This window comes from Carassius gibelio, chromosome B7 (assembly GCF_023724105.1).
Source record: "Carassius gibelio isolate Cgi1373 ecotype wild population from Czech Republic chromosome B7, carGib1.2-hapl.c, whole genome shotgun sequence".
Classification (NCBI taxonomy): Eukaryota; Metazoa; Chordata; class Actinopteri; order Cypriniformes; family Cyprinidae; genus Carassius; species Carassius gibelio.
The window spans coordinates 19,773,603-19,799,390 of record NC_068402.1 but is presented as its reverse complement, the minus strand read 5'-3'; the positions used below and the strand labels follow the sequence as shown (position 1 = coordinate 19,799,390).

Here is a 25,788-nt window from a genome sequence, read left to right as displayed (position 1 = left end):
TTTTGGACTTGGACACCATTTTCACTCAGATCGGACTCCAGTCGTAAAATCGGACAGTCTGAACGAGGCATTATAGTCTGTCTCTTAACTGCATTATACTCTTCTGTAAAATATTATTATTTGTCGTCATTACCATGGCGATTAAACCAGCGCTATTTCGACTTTACTTATTTTATATAATTAAGTAAAATAGATGAAACAGCATAGTAAAACAATAAAGAAATAAATATTATTATTTTTAAGTAAATGCGTCAATTTGATCATGAAATCCTTTAATCTTTTTTCATGACACTGTTTAATATTAATAAGAGAAAGGAAAATCTGTGCTTTACAAAAACTTGGAGCAGTACCAGTTGACTGTTGACTGTCGTTGTTTTCTCCATGGTAACTGTTGCCCAATGGCTCTGTTCAGACGGATCTGTTAACGACCTTCGACAGATTTTTAATAACAAACAGCCGCAATTTACAAATGACATAACTGCCACGAACAGACAAAACGTAGCATGATGACCTTTTGAGTAGTAACTCCATAAACTAGCGCTACATACAAGTCAAAGAAGATCAAAATAAATTGATTCCGAAACAAAAGATGAATCAGAGAAGACTTTCCAATCCGTGAGGTGACCTGGTGTAATGAAGATGGTTAAAGAGGAGAAGGAGACCTCACAGGTTGATTCTCTGAAAAGTTCCTCACCTGAACAAACAAATGGAGAAAAAAACGGTCAAGCATGTACGGAGAGCATCGATGAAGTAAGGGAATGTCTATTATGCTTTAGCTCAAATTACTTGTCACATGAAAAAATTTATTTTGTCAAGAATATGCATTAATATAGTATACTTTATTATATTATGTGTATATCTTATGCTTCATTATGATGCTTAAATAACTTAAGTTACTATAATGCGTCAACAGAGCATGAAATCACAGGCCATTCATTTCTTTCTTTTCCTTCCCCCCTCTTCCCACATTTTTTCCTTGGACCTTCTCCATCATCTTTTCCTTCCACTCTGTTGAACATTCTGCCTCTGTTCAGATGAATTATTGGAGTGTTAGCCCCAGCATCCTCACCCATGGCCTTTGTCATGTCCTCCACCTCTGCTGTGACGAGTCTGTGAGTCACATGACCTGTGGCGAGGGCGCTGGGGGCTTCGCTAGTCTTCACAGGAGCAGTCGTGTGCAGTTCTATTATCCCGATGGCCGACTACGAGATTCGTCTTTTTGTCAATCCCTCACCTTCCGTTATGCCGGCCTCACCTCCACACATCTGCCAGGCAGACTGGTCGGCTGGGGACCTGGGGCCGTTCTCACTGTACTAGATGCAGAACTGAATCCTCTGGTTCATGCTGTGGAGCCCATGGATGTGAGGGTGTGCAAGGTGCGGCTTTAATGAAAACTTTTCAAACCATAGTTCATTAAATTAAACTTTTATGAAATTTTGACAGCATATATAGGCTACAGTATAGCTCGGAGTCAAAAAGGTTGAGAACCACTGGTGAAGGTATCGGGACACAGTTTGATGGATCGCTGGAACTTGTAGTGAAAGTGAATTAAAGAGACGTTTTCATCTGTCTGTGTTACAGATTTTGGAGCACTCTAATGAGCTTATCACAGCTGGAGAGGGAAATGTATGTGTGTGGTGCCTCACACACTTGGTGTGTCGTAAACGGGTGGTGGAGGGTTTGGGGAGACAAGTTGTGTTCACACATCTAGCACTGATGACTAGCAGGACTGAGCAGGGCCTCAGAGCACTGGCTGCATACGGACGCGCTGTGGTTATGGTGGACCTTACAGAGGGATGCATTATGGAGCATAAGAAGAACCTTCATTTAAGGTTTGTTTTTAATGTTTTGTATTAAGTCAGCCATTTGGAGCTATTAAGGCCTGTTTACAAAGATTGAGTTTATGCTAAACTATGGAATACATTTCAAAACCAAAAAAAACTGCTCCTTCTTTCTTGTTGAAAACATTAATAATCCGACCAATAACACTTATTATAAAATTTTAGCAATTAATGAAAGTGCAGACTAGATCCAAATACGCATGCATTTATTCTTGGACCATTCCATTTTCTGATTATAGAGTCCTGCAGTGATAATGTATTTTTGTAGGCCAACCTGAAAGTTAGCATCACTCTGGTTCCCTTGACAAAAACCCAATAGGCTTTTTCTTCTGACTTTTTGAAATATTGCAGAAAATAAGCTCTGTAACCAGAAAATGTTCATGATAATCTTCACAAATGAACAACTTCACATCTTTAATGAATTTTGAAGCCTAAATACAATTAACCAGAAGTTAAATGTAAACTGTAGGCTGTAAATGCACTACGCCATGGTCGCATGATTTTAATGTCACCACCATTAAGCTTTCATGTTTCAGTAATTCAATTAAATTCAATTGTTTTTCCTAAAAGTTTCTTTTAGAATAGTTTTGTAAGACTGTACACACTGACTGTTACACACTAGGGCTGTAAAAGCAGACTAGTGAGTAGATGAGTTAACCTGTTGGGTGAGATGATGTTTAATGTCCCTGACAACCTCTGTAATCCCATTCAGCCACTTGATAGCAACCACCTTTTTCAAGACAAAAGCGTTAGAAATCACAAAAGAGGTCTGATGGATGTTTGTCATGTCTTAGAAAATAATGTGGAAATATATTGTGCATTTAACCAAAAACCAAAACAGATTGTTCATATAATTTATCGTAAAATATGACATCCCTGCTGCAACATTATTGTTTGCTTTATTGTTACTTTATTGTCAAGGTATCTGGTTCGCCAAGGGAGTAACATAACATGCAGTCAGTTAGCTGGGAAAACATTGTGATTAAATTGGTTTAATTGAATTAGATGTTTATGTAAAATCTTTACTTTTGTTCTATTAAATCAATCTCTTTTTTAGGGAAATCACAGGGATGGTCTACTGTCCACTTAGGGATATTGTAGTTACTGCATCAGATATGACAATCAGAGTGTGGGGACCAGACTGGGAACTTCAGATGGCCTTTGTGGGACATACTGGTCAGACTATTAACTTCACTATTAATAAAGTTTCAAAGTATGAGTGTTGAGTGACCGTATTTGCAACTGCATTGTTGAAATTATATTAAGTATCAACGATGTAAACAAGCAGCACAATACAGCAACGGTATTTAAGTCACAATAGTGTCTACTACCATCATGAGTGTGGGTTTTTGTGTCCTTCCTCCAGCTCTTGTCACTTCTCTAGTTCTGTGTCCTGTGTCTGGCCTGTTGTTGTCATCTTCTCTTGATGGTACTTTGAGATGCTGGAGACCAGAAGTTGGAGACCAGGTCCAGATTATATCCATTCCTAATGGGTGCCCACCTCCTCTTGTCATGGGAGGCCCGGATAGTGCTGGCACCTTCTTCTCATATTCCACCAACAGTGTAGACTTCTGGACCTTCAAATGCCTTTACAATCTACACTGCAGGCTGGATGGGGTCCTGAGAGGTCCTGTCCGCCAAATCTTGACCCCACCAACCCCCCCTTCCTTCCGTGCCTGTGTAGTTTGCATCCATGGAAACAACGATGTCACAGTTGTGGCAGAAACGGGTGAAGTGCTCACTAGATTCCAAGCCAATGGAAGAGTAAGGTGTGCTGATTACTGTGTCCCTAAAGAGATCTTACTGGTCCTCACTGAGGATGGAGTGGTAACTACTGCTAGTACATTGACCAGTCCAGTAACAGTACTGGATGAGTGGCATGGGATAGAGCATTGGGATTGGTCAGGTGGGCAGATGCAAGCTAATATAGGCATAGTTTGCTGCATGGTCTTATATAATGATGTTAAAGATATACAAATCGGACAGGAAGAATGGAGGTCCTTACAGATGCAGAGATCACAAAAACCAAAGAAGATACAACTTCTACATGATGCAAAAAACAGGTTGGTATTTTATTGGTTGGTATATTATTTATTTTTTTGGTCATAAGAAGTCAAAAGTTATTTTTCTCAACATTTATTATATCTTAATTTTTTTCTTTTAAGTAAAGTAAGATACATCCTAAGCTTGTGTGTCCCTTACAGGTTTCTGGTTATACTGGGCCATTGTGGTGGATGTGTGTCTGTGCTTAATATGCATTCAGGCAAAATCCAGTTCAGGACTTCTGCTCACAACAACCAAAACCTCAGCAGCATGCAGGCATACCCCAACAGTGGCTACCTGCTGACTGCAGGTGCTCACACACACTTCACACACACTCTACTGCAGCATCACACTGCATTCAAATGGACTATCTTCTGGTGATAATCTCGATGGCTTTATATTGCAGGTGAAGATAAAGCTTTGCTAGTTTGGCGTGTGTTCCCATGTGCTCAGCAGTGTTTGAGTCTCTATTTCAGCGTGTTGTGTGATCTGCCTCCGGTTTTGATGGCACTGATGGGAACCCAACTCACCGTCGCCTCACAAGATCCTGAAAACGATACTTATAGCTTGGTACAATATAACTTAGAGAGCCAAAGCAGATCTGACCAGCAACCCAAAGAAAAGCATCACAACAACATCACAGGTTAGAGACAGTAAACTCTACTAGATATCTAATATTACAAAATAGCTTATAATATACTTTCACATAAACAAAAGCAAGCAAACACACTTAATATGCCAGTTTCCCAAAAAGTGTATACAGATTTGAATTTGTGCTGATTTTAACAAAAATAAATAAATAAATTAATTAATTATTCAACCAAAATGTATCAGGTCACTTTTTGAAATTATCTCACACCCTGACCCTCCTGAGATTGAGTAAATCTGTTTTATGTTGCTCCAGGCCTGTGTGCTTGTCATCAACTGAGCATGTTTGCTTCAAGCAGTCAGGATGGGACTGTACGGATCTGGGATATGGAAAACCACCTTCTTAGGTTAGGACCGAAGTGCTACTTTTTGTTTGTAGTTGTGTATATTCTACAAAACAAAAAACTTTGATAATCATTGCATACCATTTTTCACTCCAAATTTTGTGTTGTTTGTTTTAGAATTCTTCAACTGAATGCAGAGCCGGAGTGTTTGGCTTACTGTGAAAGTGGAGACCTGCTACTGGGCATCACCGGAGACCTCTACAGAATCCCCCAAACACAACTACTGCCTCTAGACTGCAGGACACAAGTACAGCTTAAAATCTCATCAGATGGCATTCATCTTATTTTAAAAGCTCTTTTAATCAAACTATTTGAAGAGTTGTCAGACTCTTGATGTCTTTACCAACACTGAATATAAAAACAGTTCAAAATGATGGCTAAATAAAAGTACTGTACTGTAGGTTTACTCCAATACAGTTTACTCTAGAACAAAGGAGGTTCACACAATATATAGTATAGTGTGTACACACAAAATTAATCATTCATTATGAATGTATTCACTTTAGAAATGGTATCCAGACTCTGAATTACTCAAATCCTGTATCCCAATCATGAGCCATGAATGCAGGTAAATTTCTACAAAAATAACATACATTTATACACATCCATATCCTTACCTTTCGCTTTTAACTCTAGGACAGAGAGTTGCCATATTATTAAAAAGGATGGTCCTGAAAGGCAGGACAGGATAAAAGATCTAGTAAGTATCAAATATGTGTGTGTGTGTGTGTGTGTGTGTGTGTGTGTGTGTGTCAGAGCTCCTTCATTTGTTTGTCTTAAAGGACTTTGGGGCAATTATGGCATTACATAAAGATCTGGAATCCTTGCAAAAAGGAGAGGTTGAGTGCAGAAGGAAAAAACCAGCCAACATAAAATCCAAACGAGAGGCTTTCAATAATTACCTGGGTCTAATCTGCAGGCGACCCCTTGATATAAGGGTACTGTATGTTTATCAACAGTCTCCATGTCTTTTGTATTAGACAGTATTTTCCAAATAAATGGGTTTGTGGAAATGACAGGATTTCACATCATTCCTCTAGATTCCAGAAGATATGTTTGATGTGTATTCTACACTTTTTCCACCTAAACTTCCTGAGCTTCCTCCTCTGAGTCCTCCCTCCTTCACCGACGGCTTATCAACGAGACTACATTCTCCTAAAACACAGGTGAGAGAGTGCGGATTAAATGCATACGAGTTGTTTTATTACAAAATTATCATTTTACATACACAATATATCCATTACTAGTCTGCTGTATATGTATTACCCAACAGAGATATTCTTTGCTTAAAAATATATATTATTTTTCTTTGTATATTGTGAATCACATTATAAGGTGTCCAGACGTGCCCCTTTCCCTGGCACATGTTCTGCCCAGGATTTCTAAATTGCGTAAAATAACTAGGTTTTTGCTGTTTGTGCTGTACAGATACAATAAACATAAAACAACATAAAATTCTGGTTTTGTGTGAATACACAGTGGGAGAAATAACTTAATAAATAGTGGAATGTTTTTGTTCTCACTTGTCATTAGCAGAGCGAACTAGATGAAGTGCACTGCTTATATAATGAAGAGGAGGAGAAGAAGAAGAGGGAAGAGGCTCACAAGCATCGCACACCCATCGCAAAGACTCCATCAACACAGAGGAGCCCTCTTCCTCCTTCACCAGTGGCAGACACACTCATATACCCTGTTGGGATGTTTTTCTTTTTTGTGTTTGTGTGTGTGTTTATGTTCATTTTAGACACATTTAGTCAAATTACACAAATCATGTAGGGATTGACTAAATTGTATAAAGGTCTGGTTACATAAGTGGAATTTTGCAGGCTTTAAATCAATTAATTCAACTTTATTTCCAGACTCAAGGTCAATTAACAAGAAACACGCAGTACAAAACGAGACCAATATAAATAAAAAAAGACAGTTATACCAGTATTTCCTCTTAGAGGACTGAAATCACACTTCAGTAAGCCTAGGATTTGACAACAACATATTATTATTACGTGAATCATCCAGCCGATAAATACATTTGTACATCACATTTCTCATTAAAGCAGGGAATGATTGTACTCTTGTTTTACAGAATAAATTACTTGCATTTTAAGAAAAGATTGAAATGCTATCACATAACCTCTTCATTTTGTACTCTCTTATGTTTACAGCCACAAAAGGCCCTTCCACCAATAAAGAGTCCTACACCCCCTCTGACCCCACCCTCTGAGCCTGCCCCACCTTTACTCACCTCTGTCCCTCCCTCGCCCTCTTCTGCCCTACCCTCTCCCACCTCACATCTACCAGAGTTCCTCCTGCAGTATGTGGATGAACACTGGTTTCAAAAGATGTTTCCTGATCTGAGTGTAAGTTGAATACAAAAACAGTGAGGACTCTTCTGTTCAGACGTACTCTTTATAAAATCTCAATCTCAGTCTCCTTCTAATTTATGCATCGTTCTCATTTATACTTGCATGTGTTTGCAGTGTGTTTCAAGTTCTTTATGCCCCAAGGAATTCTGCAAGCATCTGTTGAACTTTATGATGACTTGCAGCATGGCTCAGAAGAATAGCATCCTGAATGCATTACTTATGCTAATACAGCAGGAGGTGCTAGACAAAGAATCTCTCAGCACCGGACTGCTGGTTTGCCTGAAAAACTACATTCACAAAAACATGGTAAATTAAATTGGGATATTATAATAAATCCATAAGGCATAGCTGAAAATACATTTTGGTAGCAATTTCTCTAAAGTTTGGATTTAATTTAATGTATGAATACAGAGCATGTAAGATGTATGAATTCTCTGTCAATACTACAGATAATTCTATTCAGTATAAGAACAGGTATGAATATGTGAATATGTGTTTTGCAGTCAAGGGAGGAACAGCATTTTGTCGGTGAGCTGCTAAATGTACTGGTGTACCTGAGTCCTGACAGTTTTGACACCATTGTAGAGCTACTTGCTATGTTGGCAAATAAAGAAGCTGATCTTAAGTAAGGAATACTGCATGTTTAACACAATACAAAATACAATGTAAAGGTTTGTCAATGGCCTACTTTAGTAGCAACTGTAGAACATCTGCATTTATTGAAAAGTTCCTTTCATGTTTGATTTTTGAGTGTTAAAGGGGTCATCGGATGCCCATTTTCCATAAGTTGATATGATTCGTTACGGTCTTAATGAAAATACTATAACATTCTTTGGTTAAAATATCTCAATGGTAGTTTAAAACAACACCCTTTTTACCCGCTCTGTTTTGAGCAAGGTGTTTTGGTCTATGTTGCTTTAAATGCTAATGAGCTCTGCTCACCCTGTCCCTCTCTTCCTTGGGGTGACGAGCAGACTGTAAACTTCAGCCACAAAAAATGCTAACTAGCACATATTAATAAAGGCAATTTGCAAAGATCCATAAAAACCCTTATACTCACTTCTGGAGATGAAGCTGGATCAGAATGATTTGCGTGAACATAAATGCATGTGGGCAAATCGGGGATCGGCACATTCCCTTCAAAAACCAAAGTAACATTAATCCTCTGCATGTTCAGCGGCTCGGATGTTGGGAGAAAATTATGACTGCTATGTTCATTATTACATCCAACAACAAAAGACCTCAATTGCCTAATTGGAGACATTCTTGTCTTCTCTTGCACCGGAGTAGACACAGTGGGGGACAGCTCACTTAGGGCGGGTCTACGTTAAGATGGCCTTGTCAATCTATTATTTTGGGAGTGGCCTGCATACAACTACGTCATTCTGACAGGAATCTCAGAACAGCCTGATTTGAGAAATTTTAAAATAGGGATAAAAAAAAAAACATGGGTTGGATTTGTATCATTATAGGGTGGACATGTACACATATCCATCACACATTTATGTTCAAACAGCATGTAAAGTGAATTTTGCATCTGATGATCCCTTTAACAAACTGTCTGCACCATTTTTTTTAAACTGGCACCCAATTGCCATATATATGTAATTAACCATTCTATTTTTATATCTCTGGTAGGGCTTTAGTACTGTGTGTTCTGCAAAGGTTGGGTGTGGAGGAAGCTGAACTGTGGTTATGTCCAGAATTAGAGTCCTGGAACTCCCTGGCGAAACATAAGCCTGACCAGCACAACAGTCTTCGAGACATGGCCAGCCACTGGCTGCTTACCTGGACCAGAAAGTACAAGGTATGGAGCAGGTATCAGATCGGTAGAGATATTTTTGAGAACAAAAGTTTTTTATTTGAATTGTATTTGTATTGTGCCTCACAGGTTCACAGTGGGTCTGTGTTCCTTAGCGGTGAAGGAATAGAGAGTGTGTTCGCACCTGTGGAGGTGCTCAAATATTTCTGCTCTGTGCAAAAAGGCAAACAGACTCGACCACCTCCACCTCCACCAGAGGGCAGGAAAGACGCTGTCATCGTGCATTCAGACTTGCCTAGGTATGTCATACTAAGACAGGGACTCCCAGTATCATTTGGTTTTGGCTGTTGTATATTTTTTGTGAGTGTTTTTAAAATGTATCACAAGTTTCATCTCAGGAACCTTACATTCAAATCCAATTTTTTTTCTCCTCTTGTCTGTTTAGAAACGAGATGAACAAATTTTTAAATAAAACCAGCAAAATTTGTCCTATTCAGCCTTTAAAAGATCCTCATATAAAATACTGAATGCATCTGTGTTTAAATAGTTTGTATAACCAAGGAATTCTCTTTAAAATAAGCGTTGTTTGTTTAAAATGATCAGAAATGTATCTCTGTTTTTGTTTAGACTGAAGCCAATTCAGCGCCTGGGAGAGACGTACAGCATGTCAAGGATAAGGGAGCCTCAAGGTTAGAATATACTTCAGTCAGACTTTCAACATTCATTTGTTGAATACAGCTATCAATCTGTTATGCCTGTGGCACTAAAAGATGATAAGGAGTTTGTTTCTAATGTTCAGTTCAAGTGGAAATCATACTTGTGCAGAAGTGCAGCCTCAAAGTAATATAGAAATTATTCTTTCACTCTGCAGTTCTGATATCTGTGTTAAACTGTAATTAAATATACTGTGCTTCATTATAAACCAACAGGACGTCTGCTGCCACCACTGCCATATCGACCCATGTTGATGGATTTCCCAAGGTTCCTCTCTCTACCATTGGCTCATGTCACACTTTCTCCATTCCCCTTTTCCCTGGATTTTCAGAACTTCAGACGCCCCTCACCACAAAGATACTTCTTCCTGGAACGCTCCTATGTACAATATTACAGATAGTTACTCCCAAAAGCATTGCATTGAAGCGGTGAAAGACTGTCTCTATGATGCATCAAATGTCACAAATCTAAAAATTTTGATGATCAAACTCACTTTATCATCTTGAAGTCTTTTAGTACATACTTGACAGTTGAATGTTTGAGACATATGGCTTGTTTTATTGTGAAAGAATATACAGAGAGAATGCTAGTTCTTTGAAAAGCAATCTGCTTTACATGACACCTCCTTGAGCACTGGGGAAGATGCGTTGTGCAAAGCAGCAATGAAACACAGGCTGACCCCATGCAAAGCAAGCCTTGGAAAACAGTTCTGTACAGCCCAGTATCCTCTATAGGTATTGGTAATGCCATTGGTATTGGTATTTTGGCCTTAGAATGGATGGGGTCAAATGATGGCATCAAGGGACATTTTGTAATCTGTTACTGTCTGAACTGTAATCAAATCAAATTTTGAGGGCAGTGGAAATTCACACCTCCATCGCACAGAAGAATAGTTAATAGAGAAAGAGAAAAGTATTAAGAATATTCATGGAAAGGTTTGGAATTGAATTGAATCATGAGATTTGATTTGCAATATATTAACACTTCAGATATTTTGTCAAAGTATCATGAAAATTACAGTACCGGTAAATTAAATGTACCAAGACAATATAACATAATACAACAACTACAGTCAAGATAGCCTTCTGACAATGTTTTACATTGCGCAACAACTGACAGTGACAAAATAATAAAAAAATTAGCAAAATATAAATGATTAAAGTTTTAAATCAAAATAAATGATTAAATATTAAAATATTTTCCAGGACAAATAATTATGTCAGAAAACTGCAATGCAAAATTACTTAAATTAATTATTATTATTTTTTTTTTTTTCAGTTACATGGGAACCTTGTTAAATTCTTTGTGTATTTTCCAGTAAATTTTCCATTTAGGGTCTTGATTTTCTGCATGAGACACTGAACACTGTCAGATCAAATTAGACTTGTGAGAAAGCAGATAAGATTGTAAAGCGTTTCACACCACAGAACCTGAACATTAGAAATATTCCCATAATTCATGCATTAAAAATTCAACAAGCATCTAGAGTAGGGTACAGCCGGGGGCCAGAGTGAGGAACGGCTGGGGGAAGGAAGCAGGAACCAGCGGAAAATCAAATAAGACTTTAATAATCAAAAGAAACACAAAACAGCGTGGCAGTTGGCCGTGAGGGGCTGCCGTGCTGTTTTGTGTTTCTTTTGATAAACAAACAAAACACAAACTAAAATCCAGGCCTGGGGCCTGTTCTTCGTATGTCGCTAACTCAGTTAGCTGGATTTGATTGTTGACGATTTGGCGTGATCTTGGATCGTTTGGTTCTTTGAAGCTCATCCCGGAGCTGCTGTCAAAGCAACAGGTCCGTAAGCTTAAACCTGCTCGGGAGCAGCTTATTTCATGTAAACAGGATTAGATCGCTTCTTTTCAACCAGAACTGATACTCAAAATATGTCTGTTACCACCGCTACTTTATTACAAGAGTATCGTACTGATCCAGGGACAATAATTTAAAATAATAATCATTTAAAAAAATATTTAAAAATAATATAAAAATGCTGTGTAGTCCATAACAGTCTACTATAGACACAGACAGTTTTACTCACTGAAATATTTATTTGTCATAAAATTATTACTTCATAATTGTATTAGAGTCTTACACACATGCTTACAGATAATAGAGTCGTGCATTATTTTGAGTGATGACTGCTATTAGAAGAGTGGCTTGATGGAGCAAAGGAGATGCAAATAACATGATCTGTAACCCTTTAGAAACTTTCATTAATGCTGTCACGTAACAAATCTGTCCAAATATAAAAGGAAATGAATAGATAATTTCTACATTGAAATAAAAATTCAAAGACTGCACAACTATTATAAATTGCGAATCTAAATAATTGGGAATCATGAAAAAAAATAAAATAAAAACATGTATCTATTATCTGTTTCGTGTATCTATTATAACATTTATGTAGTTTTATTTGCTTGGCTGTTTTCTTATAAAAGTCCAGAAATTTGTCAAGTTTTTAGTCAGGTATCGTTTTAAATTATATGTCATTACATTGCCGTCTTGCCACCAGCCAATCATTGCACTGCTGATCATGGTTTCGAGTATCAATACATATCCCCTTTTAAGCCAACACATGAATGCGCAATTATCTCATATAACTCAATCCAGCGATACTAATCATACACAACAGGTGTGTTCGAAGAACCCAATTAGCCGGATCATGATTAGCACGATGATATCATCTTGGATGTGTCATTTGATCTCGGATGTAATAAACGACGTACGAAGAACGGGCCCCTGGTCCTCTCTCGTCCGTCACTGTCATCGCTCCTGTTTTATATCCTTCCATCTCCTCCGTGGGACTCGAGACCGGTAGGTCGAGCAGGTGTCGCTCATTTCCAATCACTCCACCGGCCTCGCCCCGTTCCCAAGGCTCTCGGCCCCGCCCCACTCGTCACAACTGCTTTATTACATTACAGTTTAAAGGGGGGGTGAAATGCTTGTTTTCACTCAATATCCTGTTAATCTTGAGTACCTGTAGAGTAGTACTGCATCCTTCATAACTCCAAAAAGTCTTTCATTTTATTATATTCATAAGAGAAAGATAGTCTGTACCGATTTTTCCCGGAAAAACACGAGTGGCGTGACGTGTGGGCGGAGCTAAAGAATCACGAGCGCCAGTAGGCTTTTGTGTTGAGAGCTGGAAGCTGTGACTTTACCGTGAGGAAAAAACCATCATCCAAAACAAACCATGGCTAACAGTCAGATTCAGCATATATTTATGATCAAGAATTAGATCCAGAGGCTGAAATTTAACAAGAGCAGCATCAGCAGCGACGTCTCTATGTGGTATGTACTGAAACTGCATATATTTGCTTAACGGTTTTGGAAAATGACTAAGTTCCACTTTATGTCGTCTTTTTTTTTTTTTTTTAAGCTGTACATGTGGAAAGTGCAGTTTGATAACAACATCGCATGTTGTTTACTTGATGTGCTTACGCGCCGATAGCTAAGTTAACAACACAGAGATATTTGAAGCAGTTTTACTCACCGCCTGCAGATCCAACTACAAACCCATACATTACGCAAGACACAGCATACAAATACAAATTCAAAATCATTTCATGTGAGAAGCTGCATACAATATAATGCTATGGTTTCCACTAGCAAAACTTTTTATAAGACTCTGTGAATAAGCAGTATAAGAATAAGGTTTGCTATCACTGAAAAACCTTGGCATTCCCCATGAGTGATTAAAACATAATCTGAAAGTACTAGTTTAAGCATTGTTTTGATTGTCACATATTAAGAGAGTGAGCTCTGGGACATTCAACCTTAATCATCCACAGTCAAGTCTGGGCTGTAGTTTAGCAGGTCAGACGTCACAAAAAGGTCCTGAGATCGTAATCTCAAGTTCAGAATCTCATCTAGCAACCTCAGGGTCAAGTCCCTGCCCTCAGACTCCTCTAGCAGAGGCCAATCCAGCAGCTGAGCACTGGAGGGTAGAGCCGGCAGCCCAGGCTCATATTCTTCCAGTGGGTTGGGATAGAGCAGCAGATGAAGAGAAGGGATTCCTGCCACTGTACGGGCCAGGGAAAGCAGTCCCATTCTAGAGAGCGGGTTTAAGGCCAGTCTTAAGCTACGTAAAGCCCGACAGCAGGACAGGGAGGGAAGAAGAGCACCCAGGAGAGTGTCTGAGAGGCCACAACCACAAAGTGAAAGCTGGCGCAGAGAGCTTTCGGCTTGAGCTAAGAGATGGCGCAGAGAGGGCAGGGATGATTCATCAAGCCAGTTCTCACTCAGGTCAAGTTCTCTCAGGAATGGAGCGTGCTGGCTGCAGGAGAGGTAGGCCAGGTCCGTGGAGGTCAGGCACAGGTATGGCAGCTCCAGCACCTCCAGAGGCTTGGAAAGAGAGCTGCAAAGAGGAGAGAGAACATTTAAACGTAAAAGGTCAGCAGAAATGTTGCTTTTATATGGTTTTGAAAAACGTTTTTATACATTTCAAATATCAAACATATACCAAAAATAGGGGTGCATGATATATTTCGGCCGATGATTAATGCACATCTAGTCAGTAAAGCCTAATCAGTGGTAAATACCATCAGGTGCGTGATTTCACAGAGAGCAGCTGTTACTACACAGAGCCGTTGTTAACTGGCTAGCTGCGCAAATCCAAGCTGAAAATGATAGATAATGAACAAACTTTCTTTGTACTTTTGTCAAGTAAATAAAAGTTGATTTTAAATACATTTAATTAATTAAAAAAATAATTTGCCTTTTGGCTTGCTTAGTTGGGACACTTAATATTCAGTTGTGTCACGGAATTGAACTTCATGATAAATAATTTATCAACTTTACGCAGTTATTAAACACTGAACTGGACTGGAGCTGAATAATGACACCACTGTCTTTTTAGAGCTGCTTTACAGCAAAATTTGGATTTGACATATATCTGATGAAGTTTGTTTGCATCTCTGATTCGGTTTCTTCCCTATTTAATACTCAATTTGTGTTGTATAAAGCACTAAATAAAAAGGTGACTTGAATTTAAAACATTAAAATCCTTACAGAAGGGGTTTATTCATGATTGCATGTATTAATTGCATTTAAAAAAGAATTATGAATAGATCTTGACCAAAAAAAAAAGTTCTTCCTGAAATAATGTAGTGTATCTGTTGTAGGAGTGAACAAGTGGACTTGATAAACACAACTATCTGCATGTACAGTATGAATGTACCTGAGCAGCAAGTGCAGGTGTCCTGGCAGTCGGAGTGCAGTCAGGCATAACCTCTTTAGTCTCTTCAGTGAACCCAGTCCCTTAGACAAGTCCTGAAGTGCCCCCTGCTGGCCAGGCTGTCCGCGCTCTAAGTCCAAGTTACAGTAATGCAGTCTCAGAGAGTGCAGCTGAGGAAAGGGAGCTAAAAGTGGAAGCAGCATAGCCAGGCCTGACGCCCCAAGGCTGGAGTAGCGGATGTCCACACCGAGAAGATCCTGCTGAGGCAAGAGACCCAACAAGGAAGCTATGGAGGGTGCTGAGAGTTCCTCCACGCAGAGGTAGCGGCAGTGGAGCCGCAGTGGGCCCGGTTGACTAAGGGCATCACGGACACGCTCCCAGGAACGTGAATTGACAAAAAGGTCAGCCCTGACATGGACCACAACTACCTCATCCCAATCGTGATAGCATGAACTACTTTTATTACTGGTGCTGTTTGATTTCCCCTCGGATAAAGTCTTTCTTCTCTGGATCTCCATCCTCCTCCTGTCACCCTTTACTGACTCATCTCCTGAAAACATCTGTTCATTAGTTCTGGACTTCCTCTTCTCTTCTTCTTCCACTCTGTGTCCTCCCTGACTCCCTTCACCACTATTCCTGCACCCTACCTTGCCCCGGTCTCGCTTGATGGTGCCCTGGTCCCTTTCTGCTTCCAGTCCTCTTTTTCTCTCTCTTTCTCCATCTCTCCTGTGAGCCCTGGAGGCAGCAGATCGAGCTTGTAGCACCATTGAGCATAGTGCAACGCTGAGGGACCATCCACCCATCGAGTCCTCAGCTCTCCCGTCCTCACACTGAAGTCCACTGAGATCCAGCATCTGCAGACAACACCTGGTAAGAGAGGAACAAAAGAGAGCTAGTAAATAAAGCTTAAATAGATATGAAAACTGAACATAAACCAACACAAAATGACAGCGTGATACAGAGAAAACAAAATGACTGTGAAATTTAAATTTGAATTTTAAATGTACATTTGTGCAGAATCTTTTATTCTTTTTAACATTCAATGAAATAAATGCTGCCTGCAAGTGCTTAAAGTTTTGGTTACCTCTCTACAGAAATCTTGGTCCATTCTAGGGATATGCTGGTATAAAATGTCATGTTGCGATAATTGCTAATGCTTTTATCATGGTATATGCAATGGAAATTTAGTTACAAAAAAGTTGTTGTCAAAATACAATACAGTATAAGTTTAACAACTTTTTACTACTAACAAAACGATTAAGATTTGCAAGACCAATTGGTATCACTTTACAATGAGATATAATTAGTTAACTTTAGTTGACACATCAACATTCATTTCTGCCTATATTTATCCAACGCTGCTCCGCATCTTTAAAGGTCGAAGACGTCACATGCTATGACGACGAAACTAATTTCTATGTATATCACACTGAGGTAGTGTTTTTTATTGGCACACTTTGTAATTAAAATTAAAAGCGTCGTGTAGACTCATCCGTACCTCTTGTCCGTCAGTCCCCTGACCACAGCCAGCAGCAGAGCCTGAACGCAGAGGCGGTTCGGAGGGCACTCGCACGCTTTTCTGCTGCCTCCGATGGTCAGTGCTCTCTCAGGCCACCGCTGGACGACCTCACCGACGGCCAGAGGACGGCAGCGGCTGAAGGCGGCGTCCAGCAACGCTCGGTAGAGCTCCCGCGGCACACAACTCAACCAACACTGCGAAGAGCAGTGGTCGCTCACCAACTCCCGAGCGCACAGGGTCACCAAAGACAGTACCATCTGCACACACAGGAGGACGCCATCAGAGATTATTACTACAAATCAGCATGTTGAATAATTCATCTGAGAGTAAATAATCGTCAAACCTTTTACTCCAGAATGCCCCGAGAGCTAGCAAATTGACAGCAACAAATTGATTTCCCTCTTCGCAGCACTGCATACTAACTACATATTACATTCAATTCGACTCGTTTAACAGCCATCTGAATGTCACGAGCGTCTTAAATGTCTACAACCCTAAATATAGGATTTAATATACACAACATTCAGCGGGTTGTAGATAATTCATGCCTGTTTTATGGTGTGAGAACAAGACACTGAACATGAGCAACGGATATGTAATATGTAATACCAAGATAAAACATTACCATCTATATCTGTGCGATCTAGATAAATCTGTACAATTGTAAAAATCTTACAATTTCGGGAGTGTTTTTTTTTTCATGCCTTTGCCCTGGACAGCTGAACATAGTCGCCACTCGCCATTTAATGACGCAAAAAGACGCGTTGTTTGGCGACGATCCCAAATAATAACAGTGACGATACTAAACAATTATCACAAGATTAACGACAAATGGATTGTTACACTATACTTTGTCATATTTTGATTTCAGTTTTCAAAGTTTGTATGAACAATATATATATATATATATATATATATATATATATATATATAAAATGAAAGAGTAGTAGTAGTAAAGAGTAGAGTAAATATTTCAAAATTAAGACAGCATCACATGAATATGAGATAAAAGTAATTATTAAAGAGAGAAGGCCAAACTGGTGATTAACCTGTACTTTTATTGTCACAGATGCTATCTGGTAACAAGACACAGCTCCCATTCACATTTTCTTTCAGCGCGGTTATTTAAAAAAAAAAAATTCACATTGTTATGAAAAATGGACAGATTCGGGTGCATCAGCATTGAAAGCTTAAACAATATTTGATTTGCATGTTTACCATTCAGCTATAGCAAAATAAATTGGTAAACTCATAGCAAAGCCCATATTACAGAAAGCCAAATAAATTGCAGCAAATGTGAAACCTGCAGGCATATAATAATAAAAACCAGTGCAGTGTACTAAAGTAAATGAATTTCAGATAATTAAGTTTTCAAAAAAGCTTTATAGTTCAATCTTATACAAAGATTTTAGGAAAATAAGTCTAAAATGTCTAAAGCTCATTTGTTAGAGCACGATGCTAGCGATTCCAGGATCACTGGTTTAAATACCAGGAAACATATGTAGAGGGGGGGGAAAGTACCTGTAAAGTAGGTTTTGATCAAAATATTTGTTAAAACATGTTAAATGACAACATTCAGATACACCTTACACAGCTTTATAAAACAACAACAACAACAACAAAAAAAACAAAACAGTAAAACAAGAAATATTAGAAGAACCAGTAAAACAGAGGGGCAAATCCAAAAGGCATGCAGTCTTTGTATTCAAAAGTGTGTTCATATTCTCCACTGTCAAAACGCTGGTGCCTTTCATTCACTCCTAGGATGAGCTGGATTCCAGGATCTTTTGTTCGTCTCAGCCAATGCTTAAATGAGTCCATGTCAAACCTGGTCCAAGCAGCTCTCCTTTAATTCCTCTCAGCCACAGTTTATGATCTTCTTTAGAGGCTTATTTCTTCTCCTCAGTTCACAGTGAAGTAAATGAAACACACACACACTTTAAAAAAAAAAAAAAAAAGTTTTTTTTTTTTTTTTTCATAAAATAAGGAAAGAAGGAATTAGGTGCAAAGTTAACAGTGAGGCCCTTTGGCTGAAGCGCAGGTTGTCATCCCTGAGAAAGTTTAGACACACAGAGCTGAGGGGAACCTGCAAAACAGAACAACAGAAACATTTTTAAAAGACTATGGCAAACACATATAGAGATGGCCCACGGACCTATTTCATACTGTACAAAGCACAATAGGTTTTTTTTCCAGTTCTAATGGTCTAGGACAACTTGAGTCCTCATGGATTGTATGAAGATGTCTTCATTAAAATGATCTCACCTGTCTTCCATGAAGCTGTCCACTTCCTCTTCATCATCCAGCTCCATGTCCAACTCATTATCAAGGCCACTGCAACCATAACTACTGAGGACACTGAAAAGTACATGACGTTTAAAAATGGCTAGAAAAGGACTTCTATAATGTGTGTACAGTGAGTGATTACTGACCTGACTGAGCGGCAAGTGAAAAATACAATGCGTTTAAGCTTCTTGTTGTAAAAGAAGTAGTTGAAGGACCACAGGCTACCTTCCTCACCGAAGGGGTCAGAGACAAGGTCTGGGTTGTAGCTACAAACAACATAATGACTGTTATTAAAATACATGTACACAACACATTTAGTGAGGGAGAAATCATTTCTTTACTTGTCACTAGGATTGGGAGTCGTTAGAAATTTTCAGGTTCCAGTTCCAGTTCTGCCTAAAGGTTCAGGTTCCAATTCCGGTTCCATTAAAATCATTAAACGGCTACTAAAAAAAATAGTGGTACGGAAAAATCCACAATTCTCAACTACTCAATGCTCAATATTGTTTATTTCTTACTGTCAACTTAATTTAAAGGTTGGCAATGTCTAAATTCAACATATATTACAGTATACACATTTTCAGGTTCAGATTTAATTTCCATTTAAATGATTAATCCATTAAAATAATTTTTTTTTTTTACTATTTTACCTTCATTGAATGTAGTGTTGCTGAAAGGTAGTAAGTAATGCTGAGAAAGGAGAGTCCATCAATCAGCATGTGCTTCAAACTTGATGTTTTTCAATAACATTTTGCTTTTTAAGCAGGAATAAGCTGGTTGGCCAAATAGTCCTTTGAGGGCTAAGACACTCGATCAATTCCCTAAATTAATGAACTACAAACTGTTATACTTATAACCAAGTATACACACTCTCCATATCCCCTATTTTACAAATAATACTGCAGTCAGGAGACGGTGTGATGCGTTGGTTTCCACATTTTTAAACATTTAAAATGCAAGAAAATAAATATTTTCTATCACTCTTGAAATTACCTATACACTAAATAATCTATCCCTCATACTTGCACAACAATAGCAGTATATTTATTTAGTGGTGCAAGTTGAAGTCAGTATGTATGTTAATGACAATATGGGACCAATATAGCCTAATGCAATTTAGTAGCAGCAGCCGGAAGGTACTGCACGGTACATGTACAGTCACACAAAACGACGTGCACAGTTATGAAAGGCACAAGTGTGCGTACAGTCGTGGAAAACGTGTTCGGGAGTTAAAAGACACATTGGAAACAATGTGCTCAGTAATTAAAGAGCCAGGGCGGTGTTTCTGTTATTCGGTTCGTGAATCCTTTATGGGAAATGGCGAATCATTAGAACACTGGCGCAAGGCTCCTCACAGCGCTTGGTCACGTGTCGCACCAGAACCATTTTTGGAACCGAAACTTGCTGGAACTGAAACAGAAATTGCTCACGGTTCCGGTTCTTTTAAAAAAACTGAAGGTTCTCGGTTCCCAACCCTACTTGTCACACACCTATAGATGTCACAGCCCTGCAGGTTTATCTCTTGATCAATGGCATTCCACAGTTCTGGTCCTAAAGAGTTAAACTGCTCCCCCACAGCAGAACAAAGGCTGCTGTTAACAGAGTCAACCACCTGGAGGACACAAACAGATTGTTAGGAAACATAATCAATAATCATATTGAGGTATATTATTACTGACAGGTTAAATGGTGAGCTTCCAGCATACACTGCAACATGAATAAATGTTTTCCTGTTTGCTGGCATATTATTATATTTTTTTTTTTTACATTTTAAAGTTGTTATCACTGATATTTGTTGTTCTACATTTGTTGATTTTCACTGTTCTTGAGGATAGTGTGTCAAGTGTAGCACCAGAGGGCGCCCTCTCGCGGCTGTAGATGGTAATGTTTTATCTTGGTTCTTGTTTCTAAATAAATGCGACTTATAGTCCACTGCGACTTATATATGTTTTTTTCCCTCATCATGACTTTTCACATACACTGCAGTATATACATAATCCCACAAAAGACTCAGTAATGTGTGTTTACATGCTCATGCACTACAAATCATCTTGCACTGTTCCCCAGACAGCTGCTTGACTTACGATGTTTCTCTTTGCAAATGTACAGTACTATGTGAAGTGTTAGTATGCTCTATATATATTTTTCTTTTTCAGTCTATGTATAGGTAATAATTTATAAAAATCTGTCAGTAGGTTAGTTGTGTATAGGTATAGTATTATGTGGAGCATTCGTATAGTCTGTATTTTTTTTTAGCTAATGTATAGGTAAACATTTATATGTAGTATATTTATAGTCAAAGTCTGTCAGTAGGTTAGTTGTGTATTTTTGTAGGTTTATACTGTTTTACTAAATTGTTGTCTGTATTCATGTAGCACCATGGTCCTGTGAAGCACAACATTTCGTTCCACCGTATGTCCACACATGTAGCGGAATGACAATAAAGCTCAACTTGTCCTTGAAGTATTACTAACGGAAGTAAGTTTTAAAAAAAAAAAAAAAGTTTTTTTTTTACCTATACAAAGTTATTGGTGGTATTAAGCATTTTAGAATAAGTGAACAAATTCAAACTTACAAAAAAGGAGTGTTACTTAGGACAATTAAGACAATCATTGAGGGAACTTATAAATCTGATTTCATTAATTTTTAACTTTACTCAATTCCTGACAGTGCATCAAAAACCTTTGTACCTGACATTTAATAACATAAGATCACATAAAAAGTTCTTTACCCAACAGAAACATGATCGGGATACAATGGAAAGCAGTCATACTAACCCAGTTAACGCTGGGCTCTCGGCTGAACTCATGGGCACGGGCAGCACTGAAGTCATAATCAGGCCGGAACGACTCGTTCAGGGTGGTGATAAGGTAGAACAAGGTCTTCCTGCAACACTTATCACTCAGTGGATTTTCTCCATCCTCCCCACTCTTCCCCAGTCTAGAAGAAAGCGCAGGAGAAATATTGTGCAGTGTGCCCACGGTAGCTGAGGTGAAGCCTATGGTTGTGTGCTAAGGCTTACAGGTTCGGGCTTGGAGCGCTGCTGGACTGAGGGGGTGACAGAGCTTCAAGAACATGTGGCTCCCCCTCCTGACAAAACTGCTTAAACATGTGCTTGTCATCACCAGCCATCTTACACGAGTAGCTCTCCATCCTACAGACAGGAGAAAAGAAAACATAGGATAGATTTAATTATATCATGACTAAAACAATCACACACACAAATATCAGCATAATATATTGTTTGAGATTTACATAAGATACAAAACATTTTTTATATTGCAATAAAATTTTAGCTATTTGAGTGTGATTTAAAAGCTATATTTTTAATGCTTGGCTAAAATGTCGCAGATGTAGAGTGAGTGGGGAGGACATAGGATTATCGTGTGTTTATCTTTCTGGCTTATGCCAGAGAGGTTGTGCAACTTCAGAACGTTCCAGTAACAGTCCACGGACATGATTATTTATAGGTGAAGGGCAAAGGCTGTAGCAGGACATGGAGGAGAATCATATGATTTGGGACACTGTAGCCCTGTGTTAAAGCACCATAAATCAGTGGAAGAAACAAGCAAACGTTGGAGAACAAAGGTTGAACTGGATCATAAACCGTATGTGTCTGGTGTGTAAAGATCAGTTTGAAGAAAGACATGTCACACTGAACTAGACAGTCTGAAAGTAGGGCTGTAACAAGATTCTGATGGTGTCTGTTAGTAAATAGAGATGGTATGCATGCACTGGTTAGTTAGCATCTTCACTAGTTTTAACTTGTACAAGTATACTGATGTGTGAGCTCTATTAAGAGATATATATAAATGTTATTGGCATCTGTGCTCAGAGATACCACATTTGATCTCTCTGTACTGTACTTTACACTTATCTAATGGCATGATTAAATGCTAAAGAAGCTGGCAGATCATATGAAACTCAGCTGTGTTTACATGCACCCCTAAATAACCACAGTGGTATGTGTTAGAGGACACTACAATCTGCGTCATGGGTACAACAATCGCGTCTTTACTCTGGGTATATCAGACCACCTTATCCTTACATAACACCATCAGAAAGTGACAGAAAACAATACAATATAGTTTTAAACCTAACAGCAAAAATATAAAGAAAAAAGTAGTGTACAATTAATAAAAAAAAAAAAAAAAAAATCGAGTTCAATATCAGTGTGACATTGTTTGAAGTTGTTAAAAGTATAGAACTACTGAACTACACAGTTGTTAAAATGACATTCTTTTGACATGATTAGTATTGCTATCATTAATAATAATTCAGCAACTTTTTTCTGCTGGTTCAAGCACTGAGCTGAAACATGCTAATGCTTGCAGAGTAAAAGCTAAAACACTTATGCACATGACACTTGGAGCCTAAAACAACCACAGGAAGATGTGCATGTTGATGTGTGACAGGATGTTTACCAGAACAGACACCTGAACACAAGAATTAAAGAAAAACCTAAATCTGGGGTTTCTGCTCCTTTTGACCAATGGATTTCCATGCATTTTCCAGTTGTTTGCTTGCACTGGATAAGGATTCTTATATATATATATATATATATATATATATATATATATATATATATATATATATATATATATATATTTTTTTTTTTTTTTTTACAGAGTCTGCATTTAGAAAGAGCCATCTGTACCCAATTGCATACTTCAGAGCTGTAGATTCATTAATCTGTGCATTGGTTCTAGATATTTAAACGATTTAAAGAGAAAGTTCACCAAAAAGTGAAAATTCTGTTACCATTTCCTTATGTCATTAATTCAACTTTATGCCTTTTTTTCATATTATAAACACAAATGAAGACATTTTAATGAAATCTGAGGAAATTGATGTCCCCTCAATGGCAGCTCATTCCACAGTTTTTTTTTAAAGATTCAAAAATGTATAATGAGATCTTTAAAAACGATTGATACGAATAGAGTGGTTTGATTCTAGTCTTCCAGGGATAAATGATCACTTTACATGATAAAGATTTAATTTAAGCTTTTATTCATACATAAACTTTGATCAATGCATATACATTGAACACTATGTAAAAGTGTTGGAAGAGTCAAAGTTTGGAACGACATAGGGCGAGTTAAATACAAAATGTTGATTCTTTATGAATTTGCGCACTTTAGATTTTGTTATATTCACAGGTATTACAAGGTACCCACATTCTTGTAAATCATAACTCAAATGTTCAAAGAAAAAAAAAAACATTTGCTATTTTTTTCAGGGTTCATACCTGCCAAGGATGTGAGCATCTCCAGTTTCAACACACAGCTGGGAGCTCAAGGCCTCAAAACGGGAATTCTCTAAAAGCTTCATAGCTGGAAAACAACAAAAACAAAAATCATACACACACTTATCAGAAGACAAATATCTCTAATTTCACTGTGAGTAACTGGTTACAAAATAAACAATTTATTGATGCAACTAGTTGTATCGGGTTTAATTGAAACAGTGTAATAGAGATGCCCAAATGGAAACAGTTGGGTGAGTGTAGCTTTTCTTATTTACATGCATAGTTAAAGGACTCCACCTTAGTGCCTTACGTAAAAACTAATTTACGTACGGACTGCATGATTGTCCGTATAAACAAGAAAATCGTGTTTTTATTTAAATAAATGCATACTTTTCATTTTTACGGCATTAATAAAAAAAAAAAAAAAAAAACAATACCACACGTAAAACTGCGTTAAATTATTTGTTAACTTGACGTCTGAAAACCTTAAGACAATCGTAAGAGCCCACCTCCCCCCAACAACAACAACCCTTTAAGCACTTCCTACTTTATAAATCGATCTGGGCGTGTGGGGTAGAAAAAAAAACACTAAAGTGGGGACATTTTATTGATAAAATAAAACAAAACAAAAAAATAAAACAAGACAAAATTGCATTATGAAAGAGCAAAGTGGTTTAGTTATAAATAAACTATTATAAACATCCAACAACAGACAACTGACCTACTACTGACCAGACCAGCTATGGTTTTTAATATTGACGGCGTACTGTATCAAAGTGTATGTCAATTGTGAAGCTTACCTTTACTGTTGTACTGCCACTTTCCAAATAAAAACACAAATCTGGGCGAATGGAGTAACGTTTACGTTAGTAATTCGTCTCACAGACAGCTCGGTTTACGGAGTTGTTCAACAACACAATACAAGCTAAAATGCGCTGGCGTATACGCGCAGTGCGGAACAATAAAAAACGTTGTTCAAATGTAAATTCAGTTAAATTGAAAATGACTCGGTCGAGACGGACATATTCTGCAGGCGTTTTCTCTTACTGCAAAGCTTCTTATTTCGACTAAACGCAACATAAAATTCAGCGATGATGTCAAGCTCCAAGACATCGACTTCAGCAGCATCCCCTTACTTGACCTACAACAAATGTACGTTCTGAAAACGATTTAAGCGTCGGTTTAAATGACGCGACTTGATTAAGTGATGATTAAATTAGCACTTGCGACCTCTCGCTAACGATAATGTATCCTATTTCTTGTCCTATGTTGGTAAAAAAAAAACCTCGAACATCCAACAACGGTCTCTATATCTGAAAACAGTACACAAACCACGCCTCTTAGCAGAGAATATTTCCGTTGATGATAACCACGCCCACTATGTGTTCAGGAAAATAATATGAACACTTCTATTGGCCACTTAGTCTGTCAATTAAATGTACTAGCCATTCTATTGGCTAAATGGCCACGTCATTTAAATCATTTCCAAAGAATTGTTGACCCTTTAATTAATTCTTTGGCAAGTGTTTATTTTTTTGTGCAGTGTAAAAAAATGTAAACGTTACAATTTTGAAAAGAGATTATTTAGGCATTGTATGCCAAGGTTTTATGCAAAGTTAGAGGCAGATGTGATGTTTGGAGAAGGTGTTTATAATGCTAAGGGGTAATTCGATCCACTTCTAGTGGGACGTGACAATTGGGACGTAGCCCCTATGCGTAGCCCCCAGTTCATATGTAAAGTACCTGAATAGAGCGAGGAAGGACCTATTTATTTATTAATTCATTTATTTATACATACGTATTGTAATCAACATTTTTTTCGGATTATCAAAATGTAAAACAA

At 38.1% G+C, this 25,788-nt stretch overlaps 4 protein-coding genes across 4 annotated transcripts; 2 read left to right on the top strand and 2 right to left on the bottom strand.

Annotated features, from left to right (window-relative positions):
* Positions 1-262: 262 nt before the first annotated feature.
* Positions 263-7,048, top strand: LOC127961105 (WD repeat-containing protein 97-like). The gene is made up of 14 exons (XM_052560047.1): positions 263-750; positions 1,035-1,376; positions 1,582-1,832; positions 2,899-3,017; positions 3,208-3,904; positions 4,046-4,194; positions 4,291-4,527; positions 4,789-4,879; positions 4,994-5,123; positions 5,383-5,444; positions 5,513-5,576; positions 5,659-5,814; positions 5,917-6,042; positions 6,410-7,048. The coding sequence occupies exons 1-14, from the start codon at positions 634-636 to the stop codon at positions 6,650-6,652; spliced, it is 2,784 nt and encodes a 927-aa protein (XP_052416007.1). The 5' UTR covers positions 263-633; the 3' UTR covers positions 6,653-7,048.
* Positions 7,049-7,227: 179 nt separating this feature from the next.
* Positions 7,228-10,786, top strand: LOC127961108 (uncharacterized). Its single transcript, XM_052560049.1, has 6 exons — positions 7,228-7,545; positions 7,743-7,864; positions 8,878-9,046; positions 9,131-9,300; positions 9,629-9,690; positions 9,931-10,786. The coding sequence occupies exons 1-6, from the start codon at positions 7,342-7,344 to the stop codon at positions 10,113-10,115; spliced, it is 912 nt and encodes a 303-aa protein (XP_052416009.1). The 5' UTR covers positions 7,228-7,341; the 3' UTR covers positions 10,116-10,786.
* Positions 10,787-13,185: 2,399 nt separating this feature from the next.
* LOC127961106 (leucine-rich repeat-containing protein 14-like) lies at positions 13,186-17,108 on the bottom strand. The gene is made up of 4 exons (XM_052560048.1): positions 16,755-17,108; positions 16,391-16,668; positions 14,896-15,759; positions 13,186-14,073 (listed from the first exon to the last, which is right to left on the bottom strand). The coding sequence occupies exons 2-4, from the start codon at positions 16,666-16,668 to the stop codon at positions 13,494-13,496; spliced, it is 1,722 nt and encodes a 573-aa protein (XP_052416008.1). The 5' UTR covers positions 16,755-17,108; the 3' UTR covers positions 13,186-13,493.
* Positions 17,109-17,449: 341 nt separating this feature from the next.
* maf1b (MAF1 homolog, negative regulator of RNA polymerase III b) lies at positions 17,450-25,313 on the bottom strand. The gene is made up of 8 exons (XM_052562420.1): positions 24,746-25,313; positions 23,946-24,030; positions 21,720-21,851; positions 21,475-21,637; positions 20,188-20,309; positions 18,844-18,963; positions 18,677-18,769; positions 17,450-18,497 (listed from the first exon to the last, which is right to left on the bottom strand). Exons 2-8 carry the CDS (start codon positions 24,026-24,028, stop codon positions 18,473-18,475), a joined length of 738 nt encoding a protein of 245 aa, XP_052418380.1. The 5' UTR covers positions 24,029-24,030; positions 24,746-25,313; the 3' UTR covers positions 17,450-18,472.
* Between the last annotated feature and the right edge of the window lie 475 nt (positions 25,314-25,788).

What these genes read in the sequence shown, in the direction of transcription:
- LOC127961105 (XM_052560047.1), top strand. Translation starts at nt 634, where the DNA reads ATGAAGATGGTTAAAGAGGAGAAGGAGACCTCACAGGTTGATTCTCTG. An exon ending in GTACGGAGAGCATCGATGAA is followed by an intron (nt 751 to 1,034) that starts GTAAGGGAATGT and finishes GCCTCTGTTCAG; the next exon opens with ATGAATTATTGGAGTGTTAG. An exon ending in GGCGACCCCTTGATATAAGG is followed by an intron (nt 5,815 to 5,916) that starts GTACTGTATGTT and finishes TCATTCCTCTAG; the next exon opens with ATTCCAGAAGATATGTTTGA.
- LOC127961106 (XM_052560048.1), bottom strand. Translation starts at nt 16,668, where the DNA reads ATGGTACTGTCTTTGGTGACCCTGTGCGCTCGGGAGTTGGTGAGCGAC. An exon ending in AGGGGACTGACGGACAAGAG is followed by an intron (nt 15,760 to 16,390) that starts GTACGGATGAGT and finishes CTCTCTTACCAG; the next exon opens with GTGTTGTCTGCAGATGCTGG. An exon ending in CACCTGCACTTGCTGCTCAG is followed by an intron (nt 14,074 to 14,895) that starts GTACATTCATAC and finishes TCCTCTTTGCAG; the next exon opens with CTCTCTTTCCAAGCCTCTGG.
- maf1b (XM_052562420.1), bottom strand. Translation starts at nt 24,028, where the DNA reads ATGAAGCTTTTAGAGAATTCCCGTTTTGAGGCCTTGAGCTCCCAGCTG. An exon ending in GATGCTCACATCCTTGGCAG is followed by an intron (nt 21,852 to 23,945) that starts GTATGAACCCTG and finishes TCCTGTCTGTAG; the next exon opens with GATGGAGAGCTACTCGTGTA. An exon ending in GACAGCTTCATGGAAGACAG is followed by an intron (nt 18,498 to 18,676) that starts GTGAGATCATTT and finishes TCTGTTTTGCAG; the next exon opens with GTTCCCCTCAGCTCTGTGTG.
- LOC127961108 (XM_052560049.1), top strand. Translation starts at nt 7,342, where the DNA reads ATGTGTTTGCAGTGTGTTTCAAGTTCTTTATGCCCCAAGGAATTCTGC. An exon ending in GTGCATTCAGACTTGCCTAG is followed by an intron (nt 9,301 to 9,628) that starts GTATGTCATACT and finishes GTTTTTGTTTAG; the next exon opens with ACTGAAGCCAATTCAGCGCC. An exon ending in AAGGATAAGGGAGCCTCAAG is followed by an intron (nt 9,691 to 9,930) that starts GTTAGAATATAC and finishes ATAAACCAACAG; the next exon opens with GACGTCTGCTGCCACCACTG.